Consider the following 21733-nt stretch of genomic DNA (forward strand, 5'->3'; position numbering starts at 1 on the left):
TGATATGTATAATGTTAATCGTTATAAACTTTAGCTCGATCAAATCTTCGATCGAAGAAAATGTGAGTAGAGTAGATCTCTGCTAAAAAGGTTCTGGTATACGCTATTGTGGACCCTCCTCCCGAATTGGCCGCAAGGTGTAGCACTAGTATGGGTGATGTAGGCAGCACTGTCGCTGCACAGCCAAACAGTTGGCAATAACCTCTCCTTAATCTAGGGAATAAGGAGTAGGGATCAGGATTATCAGGAAGCGGAAGAATAGAATACTCCGATCACTCCGTTTTAGACTTTAGACTCCGCTTTTTTCATTCATTTTTTGACAAAAATTAAATCAGAAATTTTCCTATTGTAGTACAGCGTTTTAAATCCGTGCTTTTGTCTTTCATTTTTCATGTAATACATATCACGCAGTAAGGAATACATTAAAGTTTATTAAAAGTGAAGTATATCATCTGGATTGTTGTTTGTTATAAATTTTCTTCAAAGATTCGTTCTTTCTTCAGATTTTATTCAAAATTAGTTTGATGTATGCCCGTTTTCATCCATCCAATTAATAAAACTTAACGCAAGACTGTCATTCGAGATTGCTCAGTTAAATATTTGAATAAAGCGAATAATTACGAATAAAATTGTATTTTTCTCCTTTCAATCCTTAATTTGGTAAAACAGAGTGGATAATAACAGCGGATAAACACGAGACGACCTCTGTTCCTTCCATTTCACATATCTTTTTTGCCGCCTCAGTAGCTTTAAACTCTTGCTTCCTGTAATGATATAAAAGTACTCGATTTTCGAAATTTTCGAAAAAGCTACAAAATGATATATGACACTTATATATAAAGTATCTTTATTGACGTCAAAAAATTGTACAAACTGAAACGACAAAAGAAACGCACGAACTTTTGGTTCACCCTAATACATATGTATGTATTGCTAGATTTGATTACACATATCGTCAACAGACTCGTTATCAATTTGTCCATGATCTCCTATCAAAACATGTCATCGCTTGTTCAATTTATACAAATGCATATTTTAAATCGTGACAAGAGCGTTATAAAATTAACTACCGATTTGACTCACCTATTAGTATCAAAATGAACGCGAAGACTCTATCAACCGTGTTATTCCTTTTATTCACGAGTCTATCGTGTCATGGTAAAAAGATTGTAAAGGTTCAAACGCCCTTAGGTCGTATAAGTGGTTATCGTATAATTAATCTGTATGGAAAAGAATACGATGTATTTATGGGTATTCCCTACGCGCAACCACCCGTCGGAAAGCTACGATTCGAAGTACGTTGATCGGTATTATTAAAATTAGACGACGGACTTTTATGCGAAATAAAACTTCACTGATGTGAATTTAAAAGATGAAATGAAAATTCAGATTTCTTTTATTCTGGAAATAGTAATACTTTTTTGTTCGAAATATCCGAGAATTCGAAAATGTTGAGAACCCGATAATCGGGGCGGTTCGAACCGGACGGGGTGTTAAAAAATTTCGGAATTCTTCGAAAACATCAAGATCATCAAGTGCGTGAGGGATTTTCGAATATGAATGAAATTTTGACTATGTTGAAATTCTCGAAAGTGTTCGGAATTCTCGAAAAGATAAAAACCACAGTCTAATAGTCTAAGAATAACTGAGGCTGCTCAGATATATCTAATCAGGTCTTTTTAGCCACCTCAACCGATAGAAAAATGGGAATACGAGCTACAAGCGACGAAAGGGGGATATTCTTGCGTGCAATACGATTCCACGTTGCGTATACCAGAGAAAGTCTCTGGTTGCGAGGATTGTTTGTATTTGAATGTCTACGTACCAGTTAAGAATAACAGCAAAACCCAGTTGCCAGTGTTGATTTGGATTCATGGAGGACGTTTTCAATCGGGTAAAGGAGACCTCGAAGACGTGGATAGTTTCTTAAATTTTGACGTAATATTGGTAACGTTGAATTATCGATTAGGGCTGTTCGGTAAGAAAAATGAGCGACAGACATAAAATATTAGAATAAGTTTTGAACGTGTAAGTGTCCATTTAAGGTTTCCTTAGCACGGGAGACAGCGTTGTACCAGGTAACATGGGACTGAAAGATCAAAACATGGCTATGCGTTGGGTCTATAAAAATATCAGAAGCTTTGGTGGGAACCCTAAGAACATAACTCTTATTGGTTTTAGTTCGGGTGGTATCAGCATACATTATCATTATTTATCGGCCCTTAGCGCTGGTCTTTTCCAAAGTAAATTAATGTGTATTTTTAAGAATGTATATAGAATAATTTTAAAGTTTTATTAAAGAACGACAAGATTTTAAAGTATCTTGCCGAGAAGGCGAATGGGAATTCGTTTGCTTTTACTGCATTATTGTTTATTTGCTTATGTAACAGGAGGTATATCGGCAAGTGGCGTGGTACTCAGCCCTACATCATTAACAAAAAATGCTCCTGCGAAAGCTAAGGAGTTGGGAGCTTCCTTGGGATGTCCGACAAGCAATTCAACTCAAATGATCAGTTGTCTACGACAAGTATCATCGCGAAGATTATCCGAAGCTACGGACAACTTTATGGTGATAGTCTGTTTTTGTAATTTGTAGACAATATTGGACAGTATCGATTATGAGTAGCAAATAATTATTGCACATACTTAATTTTAATTATCTTTGTGATGATACAGTTAAGTGCCTAAGTACATTCAGTTCATTTTCTGTTACCCAATAAAAAATTACAGGTGTGGCTAACCGCACCAATCGTTCCGTTCGGACCCGTCGTCGAGATACCTGGACCTAACGCGTTTATATCTCGTCCTCCGATCGACATTATCAACAGTGGCAAGGCCTACGATGTTCCTTGGATGACTAGCGTTGTCAGTGAAGAGGGGTTGTTTGCCGTTTCAAGTTTGTACACCATTATAACATATAGTTATTTACAAGATATCATAGTAACGATAAAAATTACATCTGCAGTGTTTTTCAATGACGACAAACTGCTGGAGCAATTGGACGAGAATTGGACAAATATTTCCCCATTCTTGTTAGATTTTAATGACACTATACCGCTTTCTCAACAGCGGTCGGTGGCTCAAAAAATTCGCAGATATTTTTTGGGATCAAACAAAATTGATAACACCGATTCGAGCTTGAGACCGTTGATATCTATGATTTCTGACCGAATTTTTGTTCTGGGTTTTGAAAAAGCTGCTCGACTGCAAGCGAAAAGGAACAAAAGTCCGGTGTGGACTCTGTACTACAATTACAGGGCCAACCATAGTATGAGTGAATATTATAGTGGCGGTTCCACTAGAAATATGGGTAACATTTTTTTACGATTAGTTAGAACAATAAATTGTAGTCAAATGATGAATCGTACTTTAATTTGTTGGTATTAGGCGTTTGCCACGGTGATGATTTTCTCCTTTGGTCTAGCACAGTGAAATCAGACGATAATAAAATGCGGAAAATATTATATGATATTTATTTATCATTCGCTATTCATGGGTAAACAAATAAGATAATTCTTAAATATCCAGATAATTATACTACTTATTACAAGTTTCCAGTAGCTACTTCTTGCTTTTCAGTAAACCACGCATTACTGGCGTTAAGTGGCAGCCACTTGATCCCAATAAAAAGAAATTTCAATATCTCCGTATATCTGGCCTGAGAAACATAAGTATGGACACTCGTAGCAATGTTGGACACAAAAACTTTTGGAAAACAATTAATTTCGATGAAAATAAAATTTCCCCCACAACTTAATACTCCGTTACTAAAATTTTTATCATCTCAACATTTTCAATTATAAGAATGTCTAACATGTCTGTACATATGTTGAATAAATATAATTTGATAAGAAATTAATAATGGGTCAATATTTTCCTTACCATTCATTAATAATTTAAGAAATTAAAAAAAAGCGTTCAAACATAAAAAAATATATTGCGGTAAATTCCACTAATTTGAAAAGTTTTGCGTTTTGTAAGATAATTAGCATTTAAAATTCTCTCTTCTGCTGGTCATTCTTCGTTTGCATATTATCATGCTGAGACAAGGACATTTATTAAAATTGAAGTATACTACCTGGAATCTTTTACACCGTTGATTATTTTTTAATCCAATGTATGTTTGTATTTAGATGACTTTTATGTGGTGTATGTTTTCCTGTATACAATTTGTTATCAGTTTCGATTAAATGATTATGAAAATGTTTGACTGGAGCGAATGATTACAAAGAAATGGAAAGAAAGAATGAGTACAAATTGTTTTCGGTTTGAGGTAGATGCAAATTAATATTATTAAATAATATTTTCTTAACAACATCAAACCTAACACTTCGCACAATAATCTTCAATACTTGCTCTGCCCATTAAATACGAACAATAATAATATTTATAATGTTCATGAATAATATTTTACATTATGTATATATGTATTGTCAGATTTGACTAAGTATATCAGTTAGAATTTAGACAGCCCTTGTCAACTTGTTGTCGTCATTGAATTACTAAGATGCTTGTCAAACTACGTCACCGTTTGTTCAGTTTATACAAATGCACGTCTTAAATTCCCACGAGGACAATAAAAGTTAACTACCGGTTTGGCTTGCCCATTAGTGTTAAAATGAATGCGAAGAGTCTGTCAATCGCGTTGCTCCTTTTATTTACGAGTGTATCGTGCCATGATACAGAAGTTGTGAAAGTTCAAACGCCTTTAGGTCGTATAAGTGGTCGCCGTATACCAGATCAGTATGGAAATAAATATGACACTTTTCTGGGCATTCCCTACGCACAACCGCCCGTCGGAAGGCTCCGATTCGAAGTATGTTGATCAGTATTATGAAAATTAGACGGTGGATTTTTATGAGAAACTGAAACTATTGCAATGGCAATTAATTAAATGGAATCAAAATTAAATTTCTTTTAGTCCTGGAAACTAATAACGTGCATTTATGCATACTCTTGTAGATTACATGCATTGATTGTATGTCATACGTACGATACTTTTTATAAATGCGTAAACTCCGTGGTTCTTAATTAAGAATAATGGAAGTCTCTCAAAAGGTATTTCTAATCAAATCTTTTTAGCCACCGCAACCGATTAAAAGATACGAATACGAATTGCAAGCCACGAAATTGGGTTCCCCGTGTACGCAATTCGAAGTCACTTCACGCAAGCCGGACAAAGTCAGCGGCTGCGAGGATTGCTTATATTTGAATCTGTACGTACCAGTTAAAAATAACAGCGACAGCTTGTTGCCAGTGATGATTTGGATTTTTGGGGGAGCCCTTCAATTTGGTGACGGAGACACTGTACATCCGAATGTTTTTCCGGTTCGTAACATAATAATAGTGACGTTCAATCATCGACTAGGACCGCACGGTAAGAAGCGTGTGCAAAACTGGTATAGTATTAAAATTACTTATAATTGTATAAATATTCATTTAAGGTTTCCTTAGCACGGGAGACAGTGTCGTTCCTGGTAACATGGGACTGAAGGACCAGAACATGGTTCTTCGTTGGGTCCAGAAAAATATCAGAAGCTTTGGTGGTAATCCTAAGAGTGTAACTATTTTTGGTTTTAGTGCGGGAGCTGTTTCCGTTCATTACCACTACTTATCACCTCTTAGCGCTGGTCTTTTCCAAAGTAAGTAAATGTTGGCCTTTAAGATCTTCCGTTTGATTGAAAATATGGCAGGAATTTTGAGTTACTTGTTAGGGAGGAGGATTGCAATTCGATTATTTTTACTAGGTATTATTATTTAATTATACATTTAATAGGAGGTGCAGCGGGAAGTGGCTTAGCATTCGCCCCTCATATAATGGACAGGAACCCCTCTGCGACAGCTAGGAAGTTGGGAGCTTATTTGAGGTGTCCGACAGACAATTCAACTCAATTAGTCACGTGTTTACGCCAAGTCCCACCGCGCGTTTTGTCCGAAGCAACGACCGCTATTATGGTGATTTCTCTTATTCTCTTTTGTAATATTTAAACAATGTTAATTAATATCGATTATAACTTGCGATTAATTATTATAACCAGTTAATTTGAATTGTCATACTATAATTATATTGATGATGAAGATAATCGATTAAGTTTATTAGAGAGAGTGAGATTATTCGTGTGTTGTACTGTAATAAATTGCAGATTTGGGGCAATACTCCGCCCATACCGTTTGCACCCGTCATCGAGACACCTGGACCTAACGCGTTTATTTCTCGTTCCCCAGTTGATATCATCTACAGAGGCGAGGCCTACGATGTTCCTTTGATTCTTAGCGTTGTTAGTGAAGAGGGGTTGTATACCGCTTCACGTTTGTATACTATCTTATCCCCAACAATTATAAGACATACCGTTATATTATAGTAACCATAAAATATGATCTGTGCAGAGTTTTACGAGAACAACACGATGCTAAAGCAATTGAACGATAATTGGACAATCATTGCTCCATATTTGTTGAGTTTTTACTCATCCATACCGCGTTCTCAGCAGAGTTCGGTGGCGCAAAAGATTCGAAGACATTATCTGGGATCAAACGAGATTAATGGCAGCGATTCGAACTTAAGGCCGTTGATAGAAATGATTGGCAACAGATTGTTTGATATACAATATGAGAAAGCTGCTCGACTGCACGCGGGAAGGAATAAAAGCCCGGTGTGGACTCTTTATTACAATTACAGGGCCACCCACAGTTTCGCCGATGCGATCAGTGGTTCCACTAGACACTTGGGTAACATCGTTCTACGATTCGTTGGAACAATATATTATAGTAAATTAATAAATTGTGATTTAATTCGTTGGAATTGTTATTAGGCGTATGTCACGGCGACGATATGCATCTTTTGATGAACACGTTGGGAAACATGACGGATCCGAACGACATAAAAGTACGGCGAATAATGTTGAACATGTTTTCGTCATACGCTACTCAAGGGTAAATAAGTAGTATCTGTCACCAGTGTTCAGGTAATTATTTTATTTACCACGAGTTTACAGTAGATACCTTTTACGTTTCAGTAAACCACGCATTAATGGCGTTAAGTGGCAACCATTTGATCCCAATAAAAAGAGAATTCAATTCCTCCGTCTAACCAGTCCGACGAACGTAAGTATGGAGACACGTTACAATTTTGGTCACAAGAATTTTTGGAGTACAATTGACTTTGACGAGAACAAAATTTCCCCTATAATTTAGCAGTTTGTTAATAAAGTTCGATTTGTCAAATCTGGAACCATTTGCATTCAACGAAACACGCACTATTTGATTATCTTTGACAAATTCTTTATTAATAGAACATTTTAGGAACAACTCTGTTATATACATTAAATGTTAGTAATAAAGTGCATTTTTGAAGCCACGATACATGGTAATGAATTTTATCTGATTGACAGTAAAATGTCTGATGTTATTCGTAATCAGTAAATTGCGTCTTCTTCATATTTTTTACGACTTGGAACATGACTAATATATTATAGATTAAGAATAGAAATTCAAATATGTTATCTAAAGTATTCATACTTATATAATTTCCGATATTAATTATAATAATTAGAATTATGTAAATTGCGCGCGATAAGCTCCCCCTTTGAGAAAGTCATTCTTAAGATAAGAACATTTATATTTTGAAGTGGAACGTTCTCTTATACTTGTAACTGCAATTTAATAAATCCATACAGTGATTGCCCCGGATTTCAGTACCCGTCTGGACGTTTGTATTCATTTCCCTACTGATAATTTTATTTTCATCGTAATAAAACTGTTTTGTCTATTTAGAGTTCATTCACAAAGACAATTTGCTGAAGCAGTTGAACGACAATTGAGAGGAAATCGCGCCGTATTTGCTGGACTATAACGATACTATATATTCCCATTGCAATTGTATGCACATTGTATCACCATTTAGAACATTCACCTATCTTTCAATCTCTCCAAAATCAATAAAAGGAAATGAGAATCGGGTCACTGTTTGTGATATACAAAATCGTTTATTCATATAAAAGGACACTTTATACTAGCACGTACTGTCAAAAAACTATTCTAATTCCATACAGTCGGGCACCCGCCCAGGGCACCCACGGCTCGCTCACCTTTTTATGTATCACATATTATATTGTATACGCGGCAAAAGAGGAGAAGGGAAAACAATTAACAGAGTATGCTGAGCGTAAGGATGATCGTTTTTCGCTGTAGTCGTAGCGGTCGTTAAAAGAAATCGGATATAAAATGGGAGAAAAAGAAAAGAAAATGAAAGATCACGATCGTATTTGAGTATATTCGCGTACTGAGCGGCGTCTTTTATTCGTCTCGCTATATTCACAGTATGATCAATTTTAATCCCACACGCACTCAGCTTCCGTTGTCTTATTTTTAATTCTATCGGAGGACGCGTCGCGAGAAATTTCGCGCTCGTAGATTATTGGCACCAGATAAAAATTGGTCATTCTGTGCATAAATATCATGCATTTTATATTTATCTATATGTGTTTTATATATATATATGTATAATATGTATAAAGTTGCGCGTGATTCGGCATGTATCGTTGGTAAAGAACACGACTTTGCGTAAATGGGGCATTTTACCAACGCCGAGCATGGGGCAGTCGTTAATTAATCAATCGAACAATCAATTAATTAATTACATGCATCCTACGTGTTCATCATATTATTAACATATAGGTATCTTAATTGTTAAGAGTTACACATTACTTCTGTGTCAGTAATAAACGTACAAATCGCAACGCTCGTTGCTTTCGGCGTGAGCGGATATCGAGATAAATACTAGGCTCGACTAACTTACTAGAATCGAAATTAGTTCACAGTGATCCGGTTCGATCGCCCGTAAGTACTTAATTCGGCTCAGGCGCGAACGCGAACCTTATACTTTCAATAAGTTCTGCGCTAATTGGCGAGTTGAAAGCTATAGGAATTTCATTTAAAAGAAGTATCACTGATCGCATTTTTCACACAAGGTTCTTTTAAAAGATGATTGTAACAAATGTTCCTTGGATACAATTTGTGGCTTCCCGACCGTTTCGATGTACAGGCAGTGGCTAGGAATTTGTTTCATTTATCTAATATAATCTAATATTACTTTAAATGAGATCTGTCTATTATTTTATGTCTGAAAGCAAGAAATGAGACACATGTTAGAACTGTGTTCAACCTCAACCCTTCATGTTTCCCATCAAATGGCATACTGCAGATAAAAAGTTTTGATAAAACGAAGAACATAAATATTTTCAATGTATCAATTTTATTATCAACCTGTTAATTTAAAGACATTCTTCATCGAGGATAGTGACGGTAATAAATATGGCCACTTCTATCACGATCGAGTTGCCATGGAAGCACTATGGTTACGATGTGGTTGTTAATTCATTCTATTATTATACTTGTCTCGTTTGCCTTATGTAGAAATCACTCTCGCGACTGAACGTCCTGCTCCAGGACGAGCTAAATTAATATAGTAAACGCGTACAAAAGAGGAGGATCGCCGATGTCCGGAGGAAGACAGAACTCTCGACACCCGTGGTCGTGCATCGTTTGATCCATTGTTATAAATTACAAAAGACAGTGTGCGCAATACTTGTGCGACGACGATAGCGTTCGTTTCCTATTTTATTACACCTAAAACAGCCCCAAGTTCTCTCAGAAGTCTCAAAGCATTTGTGCGACGAATATTCAATTGTTAAAATTATGAGTTAAAAGTCCTTTGAATATTTACTTTCTGGATAAAAATTATCCATAGCACGTTAAAATAATAGTTAAATTGTATGAGGTAACTATTGCAATTTTTCACAAATTGTAAGAAATATGAGAAACTCCAAATTGCGGAGTAGTACAGAACGATTAAGTGACAGTTAAGACGGCGATTCTGAAATGAACTCGCTCGTTCTCCATGCACATGGCTCAGCAAAAGATATAGTAGATGTGTATCAAATTCTAATTGAAGAGAAAGACGAATACGATTTTTCCTGTAGATTACTATTCTGCAACACTTTGAGACTAGAGAACGAAGAACGCGACCATATAATTATAATAATAATAATAATAATTAATATATACTTTCGTACAAACGTATAGAACATCGTTAAGTATTATTATTATTTTTTTAGGAGGGTACAGTGTGTATAAAGAATCGTATAAATGTATATTATTTATATTTATATATTTATATATATTTATAATGACGCCAGCTCGCCGGAGAAGCAAATTCGCGGTCGGTCCTCCGCGCGAGCCGCTGTTTGAGCTTTGAGATACGCGTACCTTTCGTCTTGTCTTTCTTCCTTCATTCTCTTCTCTTCCCCATATTTTTGTTCAATTTTCAAATTCACATGTATAATGCATACACACGCACGCACGCACACGGACATAGATACGCGCGCGTTCGAATACGATCAGGAACGCACGTGTCGAGCGCGATAACGATTGAGGAATTTCGCGAACGCGTCACGGTCGCGCATTACAGGAAGACGTAGATCAGACGTACGTATCGAGAAATACGCAGTTGCCCGCTGTTAGTCGTTGTTTGCGGCTAACTCTCGTCTCGCGATCGTATTCGAGCACGCGTGAACGTCAGGAGACGTGATCGAACGTGGACTGATCGTAAGCGCACGGCGCATGTCAGCTGTGAAACGATCAAGATCTATCGCGATCGTGTTACGTGATTGCCGTGGATCATCGTCGTGCGAATTTTTACAGTGATACTGCAAGAGCAATTTGCTTTATCTGGCGGCTTCTGCTCTTATCGTGGCGACCGATACGAGAGAAACCGGCGTGACTTCTCGTTACAAAATGATTAAGAAATTTGTCACTATCGTTGACAAAGTTCTCGCGGTTCTCTCTCGTATACGGCCCCCATTGCTGTTGCAACGTCACTGTACAAGAAATCGTGCCGCGAACGCTAAGGTTTTGCATTCGGTTCCTGCTTCAATCTTCTTCATTTTCATCGCGCTGTTTTAGAACGTTTCCATCGTTTGCAATTCCCATCACCACGTTTAGTTTCTAATTTACGATTCCCCGGGGACTGAGAGGTTACTACGACGATGATCCACACAGTCGGAACGAAAGTTTTAGCGCCGTTGTTGTCGGCACCGACGAAGGCACAGTCATAAGTCTCGTACGTTCAGCAACTTTTTTTTGCATTTTTTTTCCTTCTTCCCCGTAACCATCGTTTTTTTATCGGTAAAAAAATGGCGTTAGACGTGGTACCCTATCACGAATACATTCTCTCCGCTACGTCTGTTTGCTTATCTCCGTTTGGCACCAGAAACGTATCTTCTCCAACCCCATTCTTAAGTCTCTTCCCTTTTACACGTGCGCCTTAATCGCTCTCGCTCTCTTAATCTCTCTCTCTCCCTCTCTTTCTCTCCCTGTATCTCATTCTTTCTTTTATATAACATAATATAATATTATTAATATAAACGTTTACGCGGGTTTTGGCCACTCAGTTCGTGGTCGCCGAAGCACACATTACGTAGTAGTCCGTGTTCCGCGACATTTCAACATAGTTTAGAATAGAATATTCTCTTTTTTTCATTTTTAAATTCACTTTTATACAACACTGATCCAGCTCCAGAACTCGATTTGCCCTTGCGTTTTACGTTTTATCGACGGATCCCGGGGATCGTGCGTTGGCCGGCTCATCTTCTCCTCCGCGTCGCCGCCGCCGCGATCATTTGCCTCAGCATCGGTTCCGGGCTACAAAATTGTGGATCACACTTCATGTTACCGTCGCCACCGCAACTGAAATCACCAAATCGTTGTTCGATTAGTAGATCGTTTTCGTCGAGGGAGACAACAGAAAATAAATGAATCATTTAATACACAATAGAGAAAGAATATGGATTTAGTTGGGTAATGTTTGAAGAACTTACATGCACTGAAGACAAGGTCCGGACGCGGACCTGATGGGTTCGCCGACGCGGTACGCCTTTCCGCGGATGAAGCAGCCGCTTCGTCTCGCGGCACCCTTGTACGCCTTCGCGTTGAAATGCGGCGGCAACGTGGTCGTGGTCGTGGTCGTCGTTGTGGTGATGTTCAGCGACGTGGCCATCGACACCGGGCACTCGTAACGCGGGCAACAGAAACCGCTGATCGGTTCCTCGTGACAGCCCGGGATCGGCGGCGGACAGCTCTGTTGAAGACAGATTATGTCGCTCCTGAAGCAGAAGCAGAAGTCGCAAGGATCGTCCCGTGGTATCTGTTGTGCAGACACATAAACCTTGCCGCCGTATCGGCAGGTACCCGGCCCGTAGATGGTCTGATCGTCGTCGTAATCCTCGCCCGGCTCGCCGGGGATGGGAAGGTCTTCCTGGCCGGGGAAGTCGGATATCTGAGGAGGTGTTTCGGTACTCGGTCGTTCGTAGTAACCGGGTTCCATGGGTCGCTGCTCGTATGAATGGTTCAGAGGTGGGAATTGCGAGTCGATATCAACTGGATATTGAGCCTCGGGCAGCTCTTCTTTTTCTGTTGTGAGACCGAATTCCGGTAATCCGCTGTCGATGGTAGTGCCTGCCTCTTCGCTTATCGGGTGGAGGGGCGCTTCTTCTGTCGCAGGCGCTGAGATCTTCGTGACTGGTAGTTCGGCAGGTCCTTCGGTCACTTGCTGCTCACCTTCCTCAGGTTTTCCCTCTTCCTCCTCTTTGGTGAACGTTGGTTGCGGAGTAGTCTTTTCTTGAGGTTGTTCCGTCGGCTGTTCTTCAGGAACTGTTACGATTTCTGGCTGTTCTACTTCTCGTTCTGTAGAAGCTTCCACTGGACCTTCCGGCTGAGGTTCCGGCTGTTTTGTTGTAGCTTCCTGTTCTTCGGTCACAGTCTCTTGTGAAGTCACCGGAGGCAATTCTTCTTCAGGACTGGTTTCTTCGGCTTCAGCTGCTGCTGTAGTTGCTTTAGGCAATTCCTCTTCGACAGTGATTGGAGATTCAGTCGTCTTTTCTTTAATTTGAGGAGTCTCAGTTCTTTCTGTAGTTTGCTCCTTTATCAAAATGCCTTCTGTAGTCTGAGAGATTTCTTCTTCAGGAACGGCTGTTTGCACTTCGGAAGGTTCCTTCTCTTCTGGAACAGTCTTCTCCGTAATTTCTTCCTCTGGAATAACTTTCTCCGTTGGCTCTTGTCCTTCAGGAGCAATCTCTTCCGTTGTTGCAGGTTGCTTCTCTTCTGGAACCTTTCCTAATGTTACACCAGACTTCTCTTCTTCAGGAACCTTCTCTGTCGTTTCAGCAGGTTTCTCTTCTTTAGGAATCTCCTCTGTCGTTTCAGCAGGTTTCTCTCCTTCAGGAATCTTTTCTGTTACTTCAGCAGGTTTCTCTTCTTCAGGAATCTTCTCTGTTATTTCACCAGGCTTCTCTTCTTCAGGAACCTTCTCTGTTATTTCACCAGGCTTCTCTTCTTCAGGAACGATAATTACTGGAATTTCTGTAGGTTCTTCTTTTTCTGGCGCTTCAGTTTTTTCCGGAATTTCTGTCACTTTTGTACCGACTTCCTCTGGTGCTCCAGTTGAAATTTCTTTCTCAGGAACTTCTTCGGTCATCGGTTTCTCAGGAGCTTCAGTTGGATATTCAGCTGCCTCGGTTGTAGCTGCCTTCTCTGGTACGAATACCTCTTCCTCCTTTGGTCTCTCCGTTGACCCAGCCTCAGATGTCTTAGGAGCACTTTCTGTTGTCTTTTCAACTTCTGCAGCTGGAGTTGTCGGTTCTTCGGTCGCTCCTTTCTCTTCTTGGATCGGTTTTCCAGTCTCTTCCTCGACAATTGGTGCTTGTGTCACTTCCGGAACTTCCTCCTCGGGTTTCTTTTCAGTCACAGAAGGTTGCTCTTCGGGTACTGGGCTTATTTCACTAGGTACAGTTGTCGCTTTCTCTTCACCTTCGACTTCAGTTATAGGCTTCGGTTCTTCGGTCACTTCCTCGGACGGAAGTGATGCGCCTTCGGTGTAGGTAACTTCTGCAGTCGGCGAAGATATTTCAACTGGAATTGTAGCTTCCTCGGGAGCAGGTGTTCTGGCTGGCTCTGGAGACGAGACAGCCTCTTCCATGCTCGGTTTCTGAACTTCCTCCTCTGGTTTCTCCTCTCCTGCCACAGGCACACGTACCGTAATTTCTTCTTCAATTCCTGGTGCTACCGTTTCCTGCTTTTCAGTGACTCCTTCCGGAATTTCATGCTCCATTGTAGTTTCTGGTAATTCAGCAGGAACCGTGGTTTCCTTTTCAGTCGCTGGTTTCTCTTCAGGTCTCTCCGTAGCTGCTTCCGTGGAGCCTGTTTCTTTTTCTCCCACGCTTACAGTTTGCTGAGTTCCTTCAGAAGGTGAAATCGGAGTACCTTCGGGCGTTGCTTCTGTAATCGTCTCCTCGGAAACAGACGGTGTGGCTTCCTTTTCAGTTGACGAGGCCAACGCTGGAGTTTCTTCTTCTACCGACGGAGTTACTTCTGGTCGTTCCGCCTCTGGGGTAGTTTGTGGAATTTCTTCCTCGGGTTTGACCGTTGGTTGTTCTTCCGTAATTCCTTCCTTTATTTCAGTAGGTTTCGATGTTTGCTCAGTGCTTATTTCGGCAGCTTCAGTAGAACTTGGTACCTGTTCCTCAGGTAATTTCTCTGGTAACTGTTCCGAAATTGCTGACGGTTCCGTCGTAGATTCTTTTACAATAACTCCAGTCGGTTCAGTTTCAATTTCTTTGGTTTCGCCTTCCGCAGTAGTAGGCAACGGTGATTGTTCAGTTTCAGGTGATACAGTCTGTTGTTCTTCTGGTTCTTTCATAGGTTTCATTCCTTCGGTCACAGGCGCTTCCGTTTTTGCTGCGGAAATCTCTGTCGTTCCGGTATTTATGGGATGCGTCATTCCCTCGATTGGAGTTCTTGAAGGAACTTTTGTTTCTTCTATTCCAGGTGTTACACCTTCGCTCGGTTGAACAGTTTCTTCTTCCACTGGGATAACTTCCTTTTCTTTACTAGTCGAGGTTTCAATTCCTTCTGCTGCAGCTGACGTTTCCGTAATCGGAGATGGCCTTTCGGTCTCTGCTTCACTGGGTTTCGCAGTCTGTAATTCACTTTCTGTAGTTTGTTCTTCGGGTTTGGCGGTTTCTTCCTCTGCGGGTTTGGAGGTTTCTGCTTCTGCGGGTTTGGTTGTTTCTGCCTCTTCGGGCGGCTTGGTAATTTCTGCCTCTGCAGGCGTTTCTTTCTTTCCTTCTCCAGGCAGTGTTACTGACACGCCCGGAGTGGTTACTTCTTCTAATGGTTTCTCGGTTTCACTCACCGGTTCTGATACTTCCGGCATTACAGAAGAGCTTGGAGTTTCTGCTTCTTTGCCTTCCTCTGAGATTGGGGCTTGTGTAACTTCTGCAGGTTCCTTCGTTTCTTCAGGTGGTATATATATTGGTTTCATGGTAGCAGGACCTTCCGTCTCAACTGCAACTGAAGTTTGTTCTTGGACCGTCTCTGTCGTTGCACTAGGTTGTTCTTCACCAACGGTTGGACTCGATGGCAGTTCCTCAGGAGGTACTTCAGGTGTCTGCGCAGGAGTCGGAATCTTTGTTACTTCTTCGGCCACAGTGCTTGGTGCTTCCGGCAAAGGTTCCTTCGTTTCCTCTTGAGGAATTTGACTAGACGTCTCTACCGGCACCACTGGTTTAGCAGTCTGTTCTTCTTTAGCGATTTCGCTGACGGTAGTTTGCGCAAGCTCTGGTTTTTGTGTCACTTGTGTTGCCTCTTCTTCTTCACTTGGTACTTTCACTTCTGGCGGTACGATCGTCGAAGGTTCTTTAGTTTCAACAGCTTCGGTCGTCGTCGGTTGCTTGGGCGTCTCCTTCTCGATCATATGACTGCCGGATTCCAGTCCCGGCATGTGAGACGTATGTTCGCAAGTGTATACCGGGCAGCAAGTATCTTTTCCAATGTAAACTGGCATGCAATTAGGTAATTCGGTCGGAGGCGGTGGACACTCCATCGATTCACATTCGATGATACTACTGATGCAGCGACATCGTAGCTGGCAAGGATTGACAGGAGGCACGTCAGAATTATTGCCGTAAGTTTGCCCCTCGACGAGACAGTTTCCTTCCCCTGGAATCGTTGGTGGAAGATGAGTAGGCTGTGTCGATATTGTTTCTTCCTCAGGAATTTTTTCGGTGATCGTAGATTGTTCAACACCTTCAACAGTAACTTTCGGCAATGTCTCTGGTGTAGTTGCTGGAATTTCTTTTTCAGTCTGTCCTTCCATAATTGGAGTTTCCGGAACTTTCTCTTGGGGAGTTTCGGTAACTTCTTCCTTCGCTGGAGCTTTAGTTTCAGCCTCTTCGGGAGTGGAAACTTTTTGTTCCTCTTCCGGTGCTGCCATTTCGCCACTAGGTACGGTCGTCTTCGCAACTGGAGCTTCAGTCGGTGAAACTTCGGTTTTCAAAGTGGTGACGCCTTCCTCGGGTATTTTACTTTCAGTCGTTTCCTCGCTCGGAACAGATACAGTCGATCCTACAGTTGGCGATTCCGGTTGTACAGTTGTTGGGAACTTTTCTTCTTCGACCGGCTGTTCTGGGACTTGTTTAGTAGGTTCCGTAGAGGGTTCTGCAGAAATTGGTGTTGCAGTTGTCTTTTCCGGTTGAACTTCGGCAGTGGTTGTAGCCTCTGGAATTTCTTCTGGAATTGCGGTCGATACTTCGGATACTTCTTCAGGTAACTTAGTAGATACAGTTTCGGACGGCTTCTCTTCGACCTTTGGACTTTCCGTAGAAATTTCTACAGGTATTATTACTTCTGGTGTACTTGGTTTCTCTTCAACGGTTTCTTCAGTTGGTTTTTCTTCTGTAACGGGTCCTTCAGTTACTTTCTCTCCTTCAGCAGGTTCTTCAGTTGGTTTCTCTGCTTCACTTGGACCTTCGATTGGTTCCTGTGTCTCACCAGGCCCGTAGGTAGCTTTCTCGACGGGTCCTTCAGTTGGTCGTTCCTCTTCGGGATGTCCTTCACTTGGTTGCTCAGTTTTTTCCTCTTCTAGAATTGGTTTCTCAGTTGCCTGTCCCTCTTCGGGTTTTTCTTCTTCGGATGGTACTCCTGCCTCTATAAATCCTCCTGCTGGTTTTTCTTCTTCCGTTGGTAACTCAGTCGGTTTCTGTCCCTCGGTAGATTGTTCTTTTTCTTCTTCCATCGGTGATTCAGTTAGTTTCTGCTCTTCAACGGGTTCTTCACCTTCAACAGGTTTTCCAGTTGGTTCTCTTTCCGTAGGTAATTCAGTAGGCATTCCTTCTTCTACAGGCCTTTCCGATGGTTTTTCTTCCTCAATCGGTCCTTCCGTTGGTTTCTCTTCCTCAATCGGTCCTTCCGTTGGTTTCTCTTCTTCAATCGGACCTTCCGTTGGTTTTTCTTCTGCTATTTTTCCTTCTTCACCCTCAGATGGTTTTCCTTCTTCGACTGCCTTTTCTCCCTCAGTAGGTTTTGTCTCCTCAATAGCTCCTTCTGTTACACGTTCTTCTGTCGGTTTTTCAGTTGGTTTCTCCGCTGTAACAGTTGTTTCTTCTTCAATAAGTCCTTGCGTTGCAGGTTTCTCTTCGATAGGACCTTCCGTCGCAGGTTTCTCTTCGATAGGACCTTCCGTGGCAGGTGTTTCCTCGATAGGTCCTTCCGTCGCAGGTTTCTCTTCGATAGGTCCTTCCGTCGCAGGTTTCTCTTCGATAGGTCCTTCTGTCGCAGGTTTCTCTTCGATAGGTCCTTCCGTCGCAGGTTTCTCTTCGATAGGTCCTTCCGTCGCAGGTTTCTCTTCGATAGGTCCTTCCGTCGCAGGTTTTTCTTCGATCGGCTTTTCGGTTGCTTCCTCACCCTCTATCGGACCCGCAGTCGCTTCCCCTTCTTCTACAGGTTTCTCAGTTGGCTTCTCTTCTTCAAGAGATGGCTTCTGAACACCCTCACCTTCTTGAAGCGGCCCCTCCGTAGCTACTCCTTCACCACCTTCAAGCGGTTTCTCTGTAGCTATTCCTTCATCCTCCTTGCGCTCAGTCGCTGGTTTCGTTGGTGTGTATTCCTCCAATGGAGCTTCAGTTATTTCCTTCTGCGCTCCAGTTTCACTGACCGCTTCCTCTGTCGATGGTCCCTCAGATGGAAGTTCTTCCTTTATCGGTGGTTCCTTTTTCTGTTCTTCTTCAGCTCCTTCGGTAGATACCTCTTTAGGTACCGATACCTCCGTCGGTTCGACAGAAGGCTGTTCCGTGTATTCTGGTGTTTCCGTTCTTCTTTCTTCCATTGCTCCTGCTGTTGTTTGCATTTCCTCGACCGGACCTGGTTTTTCAGTCGTTTCGATAACAGGTGCTTCTGCCTTCGGGACAGTCGGCTCTTTCGAAGCTTCTTCAATCGGTGCCTCGGTGCCTTTAGTTTGTATACCTGGTGCTTCTTCAGTACTAACTCCTTCCTCAATAATTGGTTTCTCAGTGACTTGTTCTTCAGGCGCTTCCGAACTGATATCAGGCTTTTCACTTGGCACAGCTTCCTCCGGTGCTACCGTGGCTTGTTTCTCTTCTTCGGTAGCAGGTTTCTCTTCCGGAGCTGGGGTAACTTCCTTTTCTTCTTGCGGCGGAACTTCCGTCGACGGAACAGCAGCTTCTGTCGTTTTTTCGATTTCCTTAGTCTGTTCTTCAGCCGGTTTCTCCGTAACACCTTCCGGAGTCACAGGTACCTCAGCCGGGGCTCGGGTTGCTTCTGACGATTCTTCGGATTCGGTCGATTCCTTTTTGGAAGTTTGTTCGGTAATTTCTTCAGACGAGGTCTCTCCGGAGTCTGCGATAGTTAATCCTTTAGCCGGCATTTCTTCCATTGCTGTCGGAGTTTTATATGTCGACGCCAGGGTAACCTCAGGCAAGCTCGGTTGTTCGGTTTGCTCAGGCACAACTTCTGTTGCTTCCTTTTGTTCAACCGTTGTCTCGCTAGCCTCGGTACTTGAAGGCAGCTCTACACCTCTTTCTCCTTCTGGAGTTGTCAACGTGGAAGAAGGTAGTTCTTCTTTCGGTAATTCAGGCGTAATTCCCTCTTCACTCGGTACCATTCCAGAAATCGTCGTCTCGTGCTTCGGAGGTAGATACGTAGTGGTACCATAGACTTCACCTTCCGTTACCGTGTCCTCTGCTTTCTTTTCCGGTACGCGTTCCGTAATTGGAATGCCTGTAGGACCTTCCTCAGGTATTTCAGGAGTCTCCCCTTCTGCTTCCGGTTCTTTGCTTGGCACTGAAGGAACAGTCGTGTCTTCCTTCTTGGGAGCTGCGCTAGGCAATTCCGTAGAAGCTTTCGGCAGAGACGTCGTCGTTTGTTCTTCAGGGATACCAGTGGGCTCTACTTCTGTGCTGATGCCTTCTGGTTGTTTCTTCTCCGCTTCAGGGAGTTTCGTGCTCGATACTTCTTCACCAGGTTTCTCAGTAGTCATTTCTGTTTCCGGTGCCGCGGTTTCCTTCTCGATACCGACTGTCGTCGGTTTCTCTTCGGGTTCTGAAACAATCGCTGGAGTTTCAGCTGCTTTGCTTGCTTCCGTTGCCTCCTCACTTCTGATCGTAGTTACTTCTTCGGGAGTCAACGACGTTCCCGTCTCTTTAGTTCCTTCGATCGGAAGTTCCGGTAATTGTGTTGGCTCGCCGGCTTCCTCGGTTGATTGCACTTCCTTAGGTAATTCAGTGAAACTTGGTTCTCGTTCTGTAACGATCTCTTCCGGTGGTGTTATTCCTTCTCCAATCAGTATCTCAGGCTTTTTCGTTTGCTGAGGTTCACCCTCGGTTTGCGTTTCCTCTGAGACTGTCTCTGTAGTAACCGCTGGTTCCATCTTTCCTTCTGTAACTTCCGTCTCAGGTGTTGCCTCCAATTTCGGCGAAGTCGCTTCTGGGATAACCGGAGACGTTTCAGTGACCTTTTTAACGATTTCTTCTTCTGGCTTAGTAGTCGCCTCTACAACCTCCGGTGTCTCTCCAGGAAGTTCTGTTACTTTCTGTGCAGGTTCTGTCGCAGGCTCTTCCGAAATTCCAGTTTCCTTCGGAGCAATTGTAGATTCTGGACCAGCGGGAACTTCCGGTGACGTCTCCTCTGTTGGTTCTTTCGTAGACGATGCGGTTTGGACGGGTGCTTCGGTGCTTATGTGCTTATGGTCTTCCGGAATAACGTTGTCGTCACCTGGGAAAGATTCTTCCGGTTTCTCAGTTTGAGTGATTGCTTTCTCGGCTTCCGTTACACTGGATACCGTCGTCTCAAGGACGTATCCTTCGGTAACCTGTTCCTCGCCCTTTGGTAACGTTACCAATTCTTCGTGACCACCATCGTCTGTGTAACAAAAAAATATTTACATTATACTTTGTTTTGTATAAGTAATTCAACAACTTATGCGATATAAATTCTTTCTTAAATCTATTATAATTCAATTAAGTTCTGACAAGACGAGACTATTTTTCTTACCACACTGATACGTGGTCGGGCAACACTCTCCTTGCGGAGGTGGCAACGCGGTGCAGTTCTTTCCGTGCATCTCCATCGGCGCTCCGCAATCCTCGACGACACAAGTAATGTTACCACCGAAGCAATAGCAATGGTGGCAGGGTTCCGTTGAATACAATAAGTCACCGTCGTTATAGTTCTTCCCCTCGTGAGAACACTGCGGCGATACTCCTGGTGCTAACGTTGTGGTCATAATCAGGCCAATACTCGGTGCAACCGTCGTGGTAAGTAAATCTTCGTCATATTCTATAAAAATTAAAGAAGACATTAATAACTATCTACGTTTATCGTAAAAACATACCAGTTGTTGTTTTCAAATAAGAACGATTATTTTTATAATGTAAATAATTAATTTTTCATGCATCTCTTACTTAATGCTCACTTGTTATAATCTGGGCTTACCGCAATTGTATTTGACCGGGAAACAGACACCCGGTTGGAAGATCGGCGTGCAACCGGCCACCTTCAGGTTGCAATCCTGCATGATGCAAGTAGTTTTGTTCCTGATGCAGTAGCATAACTCGCACGGGTTGGTGGGGTCGATCGGCAATTGGGCGCCATCCGCGTAGAATTGGCCGTGAACGTTGCAACCGTAGCTGCCGTGGAAACCTAACTCCGTGCCGGGACCCTCAGGCGAGCTAGTGGTCGAGGTCAATAATTGCACGGGCACCTCCGGACAAGTGATAACCGGGCAACACTGGTCCGGACGTTTCTCCGCTGTGCAATTCTGACCGATCGCCTTCGTGAACGGACAGACCCTCAGGTAGCACATCAACATCCGATTGTGACACGTGCAATTCAGGCAGGGCTCGTTCGTGATAATCCTGTCTCCCTCGTCGTAGTGTTGGTAGTTGTAGTAGCATCCGCTCGAGGCTGCGAGTAATAAACGTGTTCCTCGGTTTTGTATACGCTTACACGAACAACATTGTCAGTTTAGCTAAACGTCGACAAACCTAATTCTCCTTAACTTATTTAATATGAAATTTTATTGATTCCTAATTTTTCAAAAAATCTTTATAATCTGTAACTTTTACAAACCTCGAACTCATGTATGTTTTTATTATACTTAAATGATTACAAGTAGGTATTCAATGATACTGAATCGATTTAATTAAAGTTTATAAATGCGCATGCAACAGTCGATGCAGGATAAAAGTAGCAGAAGCGTGCATGACAGTAAGACAAGACGGTTCTTAATATTCATCGAAAGGATCGATTGAAAGACTTGCCGTGTAAGAATCGTTAAAACGGCACGTGCCAACCGCCCGATACGGCGATACAATTAAACTCACGC

The 21733-nt window shown here is 42.1% G+C and overlaps 3 protein-coding genes across 7 annotated transcripts in view; 2 read left to right on the forward strand and 1 right to left on the reverse strand.

Annotated features, from left to right (window-relative positions):
- Positions 1-1067: 1067 nt before the first annotated feature.
- LOC108623451 (venom carboxylesterase-6-like) lies at positions 1068-3859 on the forward strand. Of its 3 annotated transcripts, none has more exons than XM_018021968.2 (8): positions 1068-1295; positions 1684-1978; positions 2046-2243; positions 2391-2569; positions 2731-2896; positions 2966-3310; positions 3388-3496; positions 3580-3859. In XM_018021968.2, exons 1-8 carry the CDS (start codon positions 1098-1100, stop codon positions 3755-3757), a joined length of 1668 nt encoding a protein of 555 aa, XP_017877457.1. In that variant the 5' UTR covers positions 1068-1097; the 3' UTR covers positions 3758-3859. The 3 variants fall into 3 exon arrangements, with proteins under 3 accessions (XP_017877457.1, XP_026668154.1, XP_026668155.1); XM_026812353.1 differs by having other exon boundaries at positions 2046-2078; XM_026812354.1 differs by lacking the exon at positions 2046-2243.
- A 693-nt stretch (positions 3860-4552) lies between these two features.
- Positions 4553-7689, forward strand: LOC108623471 (venom carboxylesterase-6-like). 2 transcript variants are annotated; one of them, XM_026812352.1, is made up of 8 exons: positions 4553-4816; positions 5083-5399; positions 5581-5642; positions 5777-5955; positions 6144-6309; positions 6388-6729; positions 6813-6933; positions 7017-7689. In XM_026812352.1, the coding sequence occupies exons 1-8, from the start codon at positions 4619-4621 to the stop codon at positions 7192-7194; spliced, it is 1563 nt and encodes a 520-aa protein (XP_026668153.1). In that variant the 5' UTR covers positions 4553-4618; the 3' UTR covers positions 7195-7689. The 2 variants fall into 2 exon arrangements, with proteins under 2 accessions (XP_026668153.1, XP_017877494.1); XM_018022005.2 differs by having other exon boundaries at positions 4555-4816; positions 5083-5377; positions 5445-5642.
- A 276-nt stretch (positions 7690-7965) lies between these two features.
- Positions 7966-21733, reverse strand: part of LOC108623452 (titin homolog) — a 46526-nt gene continuing 32758 nt past the window's right edge. The window contains exons 4-8 of one of the 2 annotated variants that reach the window (XM_026812351.1): positions 20842-21312; positions 20401-20685; positions 17749-20268; positions 11877-17718; positions 7966-11745 (exon numbers count right to left, since the gene is read on the reverse strand). In XM_026812351.1, coding sequence (XP_026668152.1) covers positions 11643-11745; positions 11877-17718; positions 17749-20268; positions 20401-20685; positions 20842-21312 — 9221 coding nt within the window. In that variant the 3' untranslated portion in view covers positions 7966-11642. Of the gene's footprint in view, positions 11746-11876; positions 20269-20400; positions 20686-20841; positions 21313-21733 lie in introns of both variants that reach the window. The other variant, XM_018021969.2, reaches the window with a different exon arrangement.

The sequence above is a fragment of the Ceratina calcarata genome, unplaced genomic scaffold (genome assembly GCF_001652005.2).
Source record: "Ceratina calcarata isolate Rehan_Ccalc_2016 unplaced genomic scaffold, ASM165200v1 scaffold27, whole genome shotgun sequence".
NCBI classification, from domain to species: Eukaryota; Metazoa; Arthropoda; class Insecta; order Hymenoptera; family Apidae; genus Ceratina; species Ceratina calcarata.

What these genes read in the sequence shown, in the direction of transcription:
- LOC108623451 (XM_018021968.2), top strand. Translation starts at nt 1,098, where the DNA reads ATGAACGCGAAGACTCTATCAACCGTGTTATTCCTTTTATTCACGAGT. An exon ending in GGGGTTGTTTGCCGTTTCAA is followed by an intron (nt 2,897 to 2,965) that starts GTTTGTACACCA and finishes TTACATCTGCAG; the next exon opens with TGTTTTTCAATGACGACAAA. An exon ending in TTATCATTCGCTATTCATGG is followed by an intron (nt 3,497 to 3,579) that starts GTAAACAAATAA and finishes CTTGCTTTTCAG; the next exon opens with TAAACCACGCATTACTGGCG.
- LOC108623471 (XM_018022005.2), top strand. Translation starts at nt 4,619, where the DNA reads ATGAATGCGAAGAGTCTGTCAATCGCGTTGCTCCTTTTATTTACGAGT. An exon ending in TCGGAAGGCTCCGATTCGAA is followed by an intron (nt 4,817 to 5,082) that starts GTATGTTGATCA and finishes AAATCTTTTTAG; the next exon opens with CCACCGCAACCGATTAAAAG. An exon ending in TGGTTCCACTAGACACTTGG is followed by an intron (nt 6,730 to 6,812) that starts GTAACATCGTTC and finishes AATTGTTATTAG; the next exon opens with GCGTATGTCACGGCGACGAT.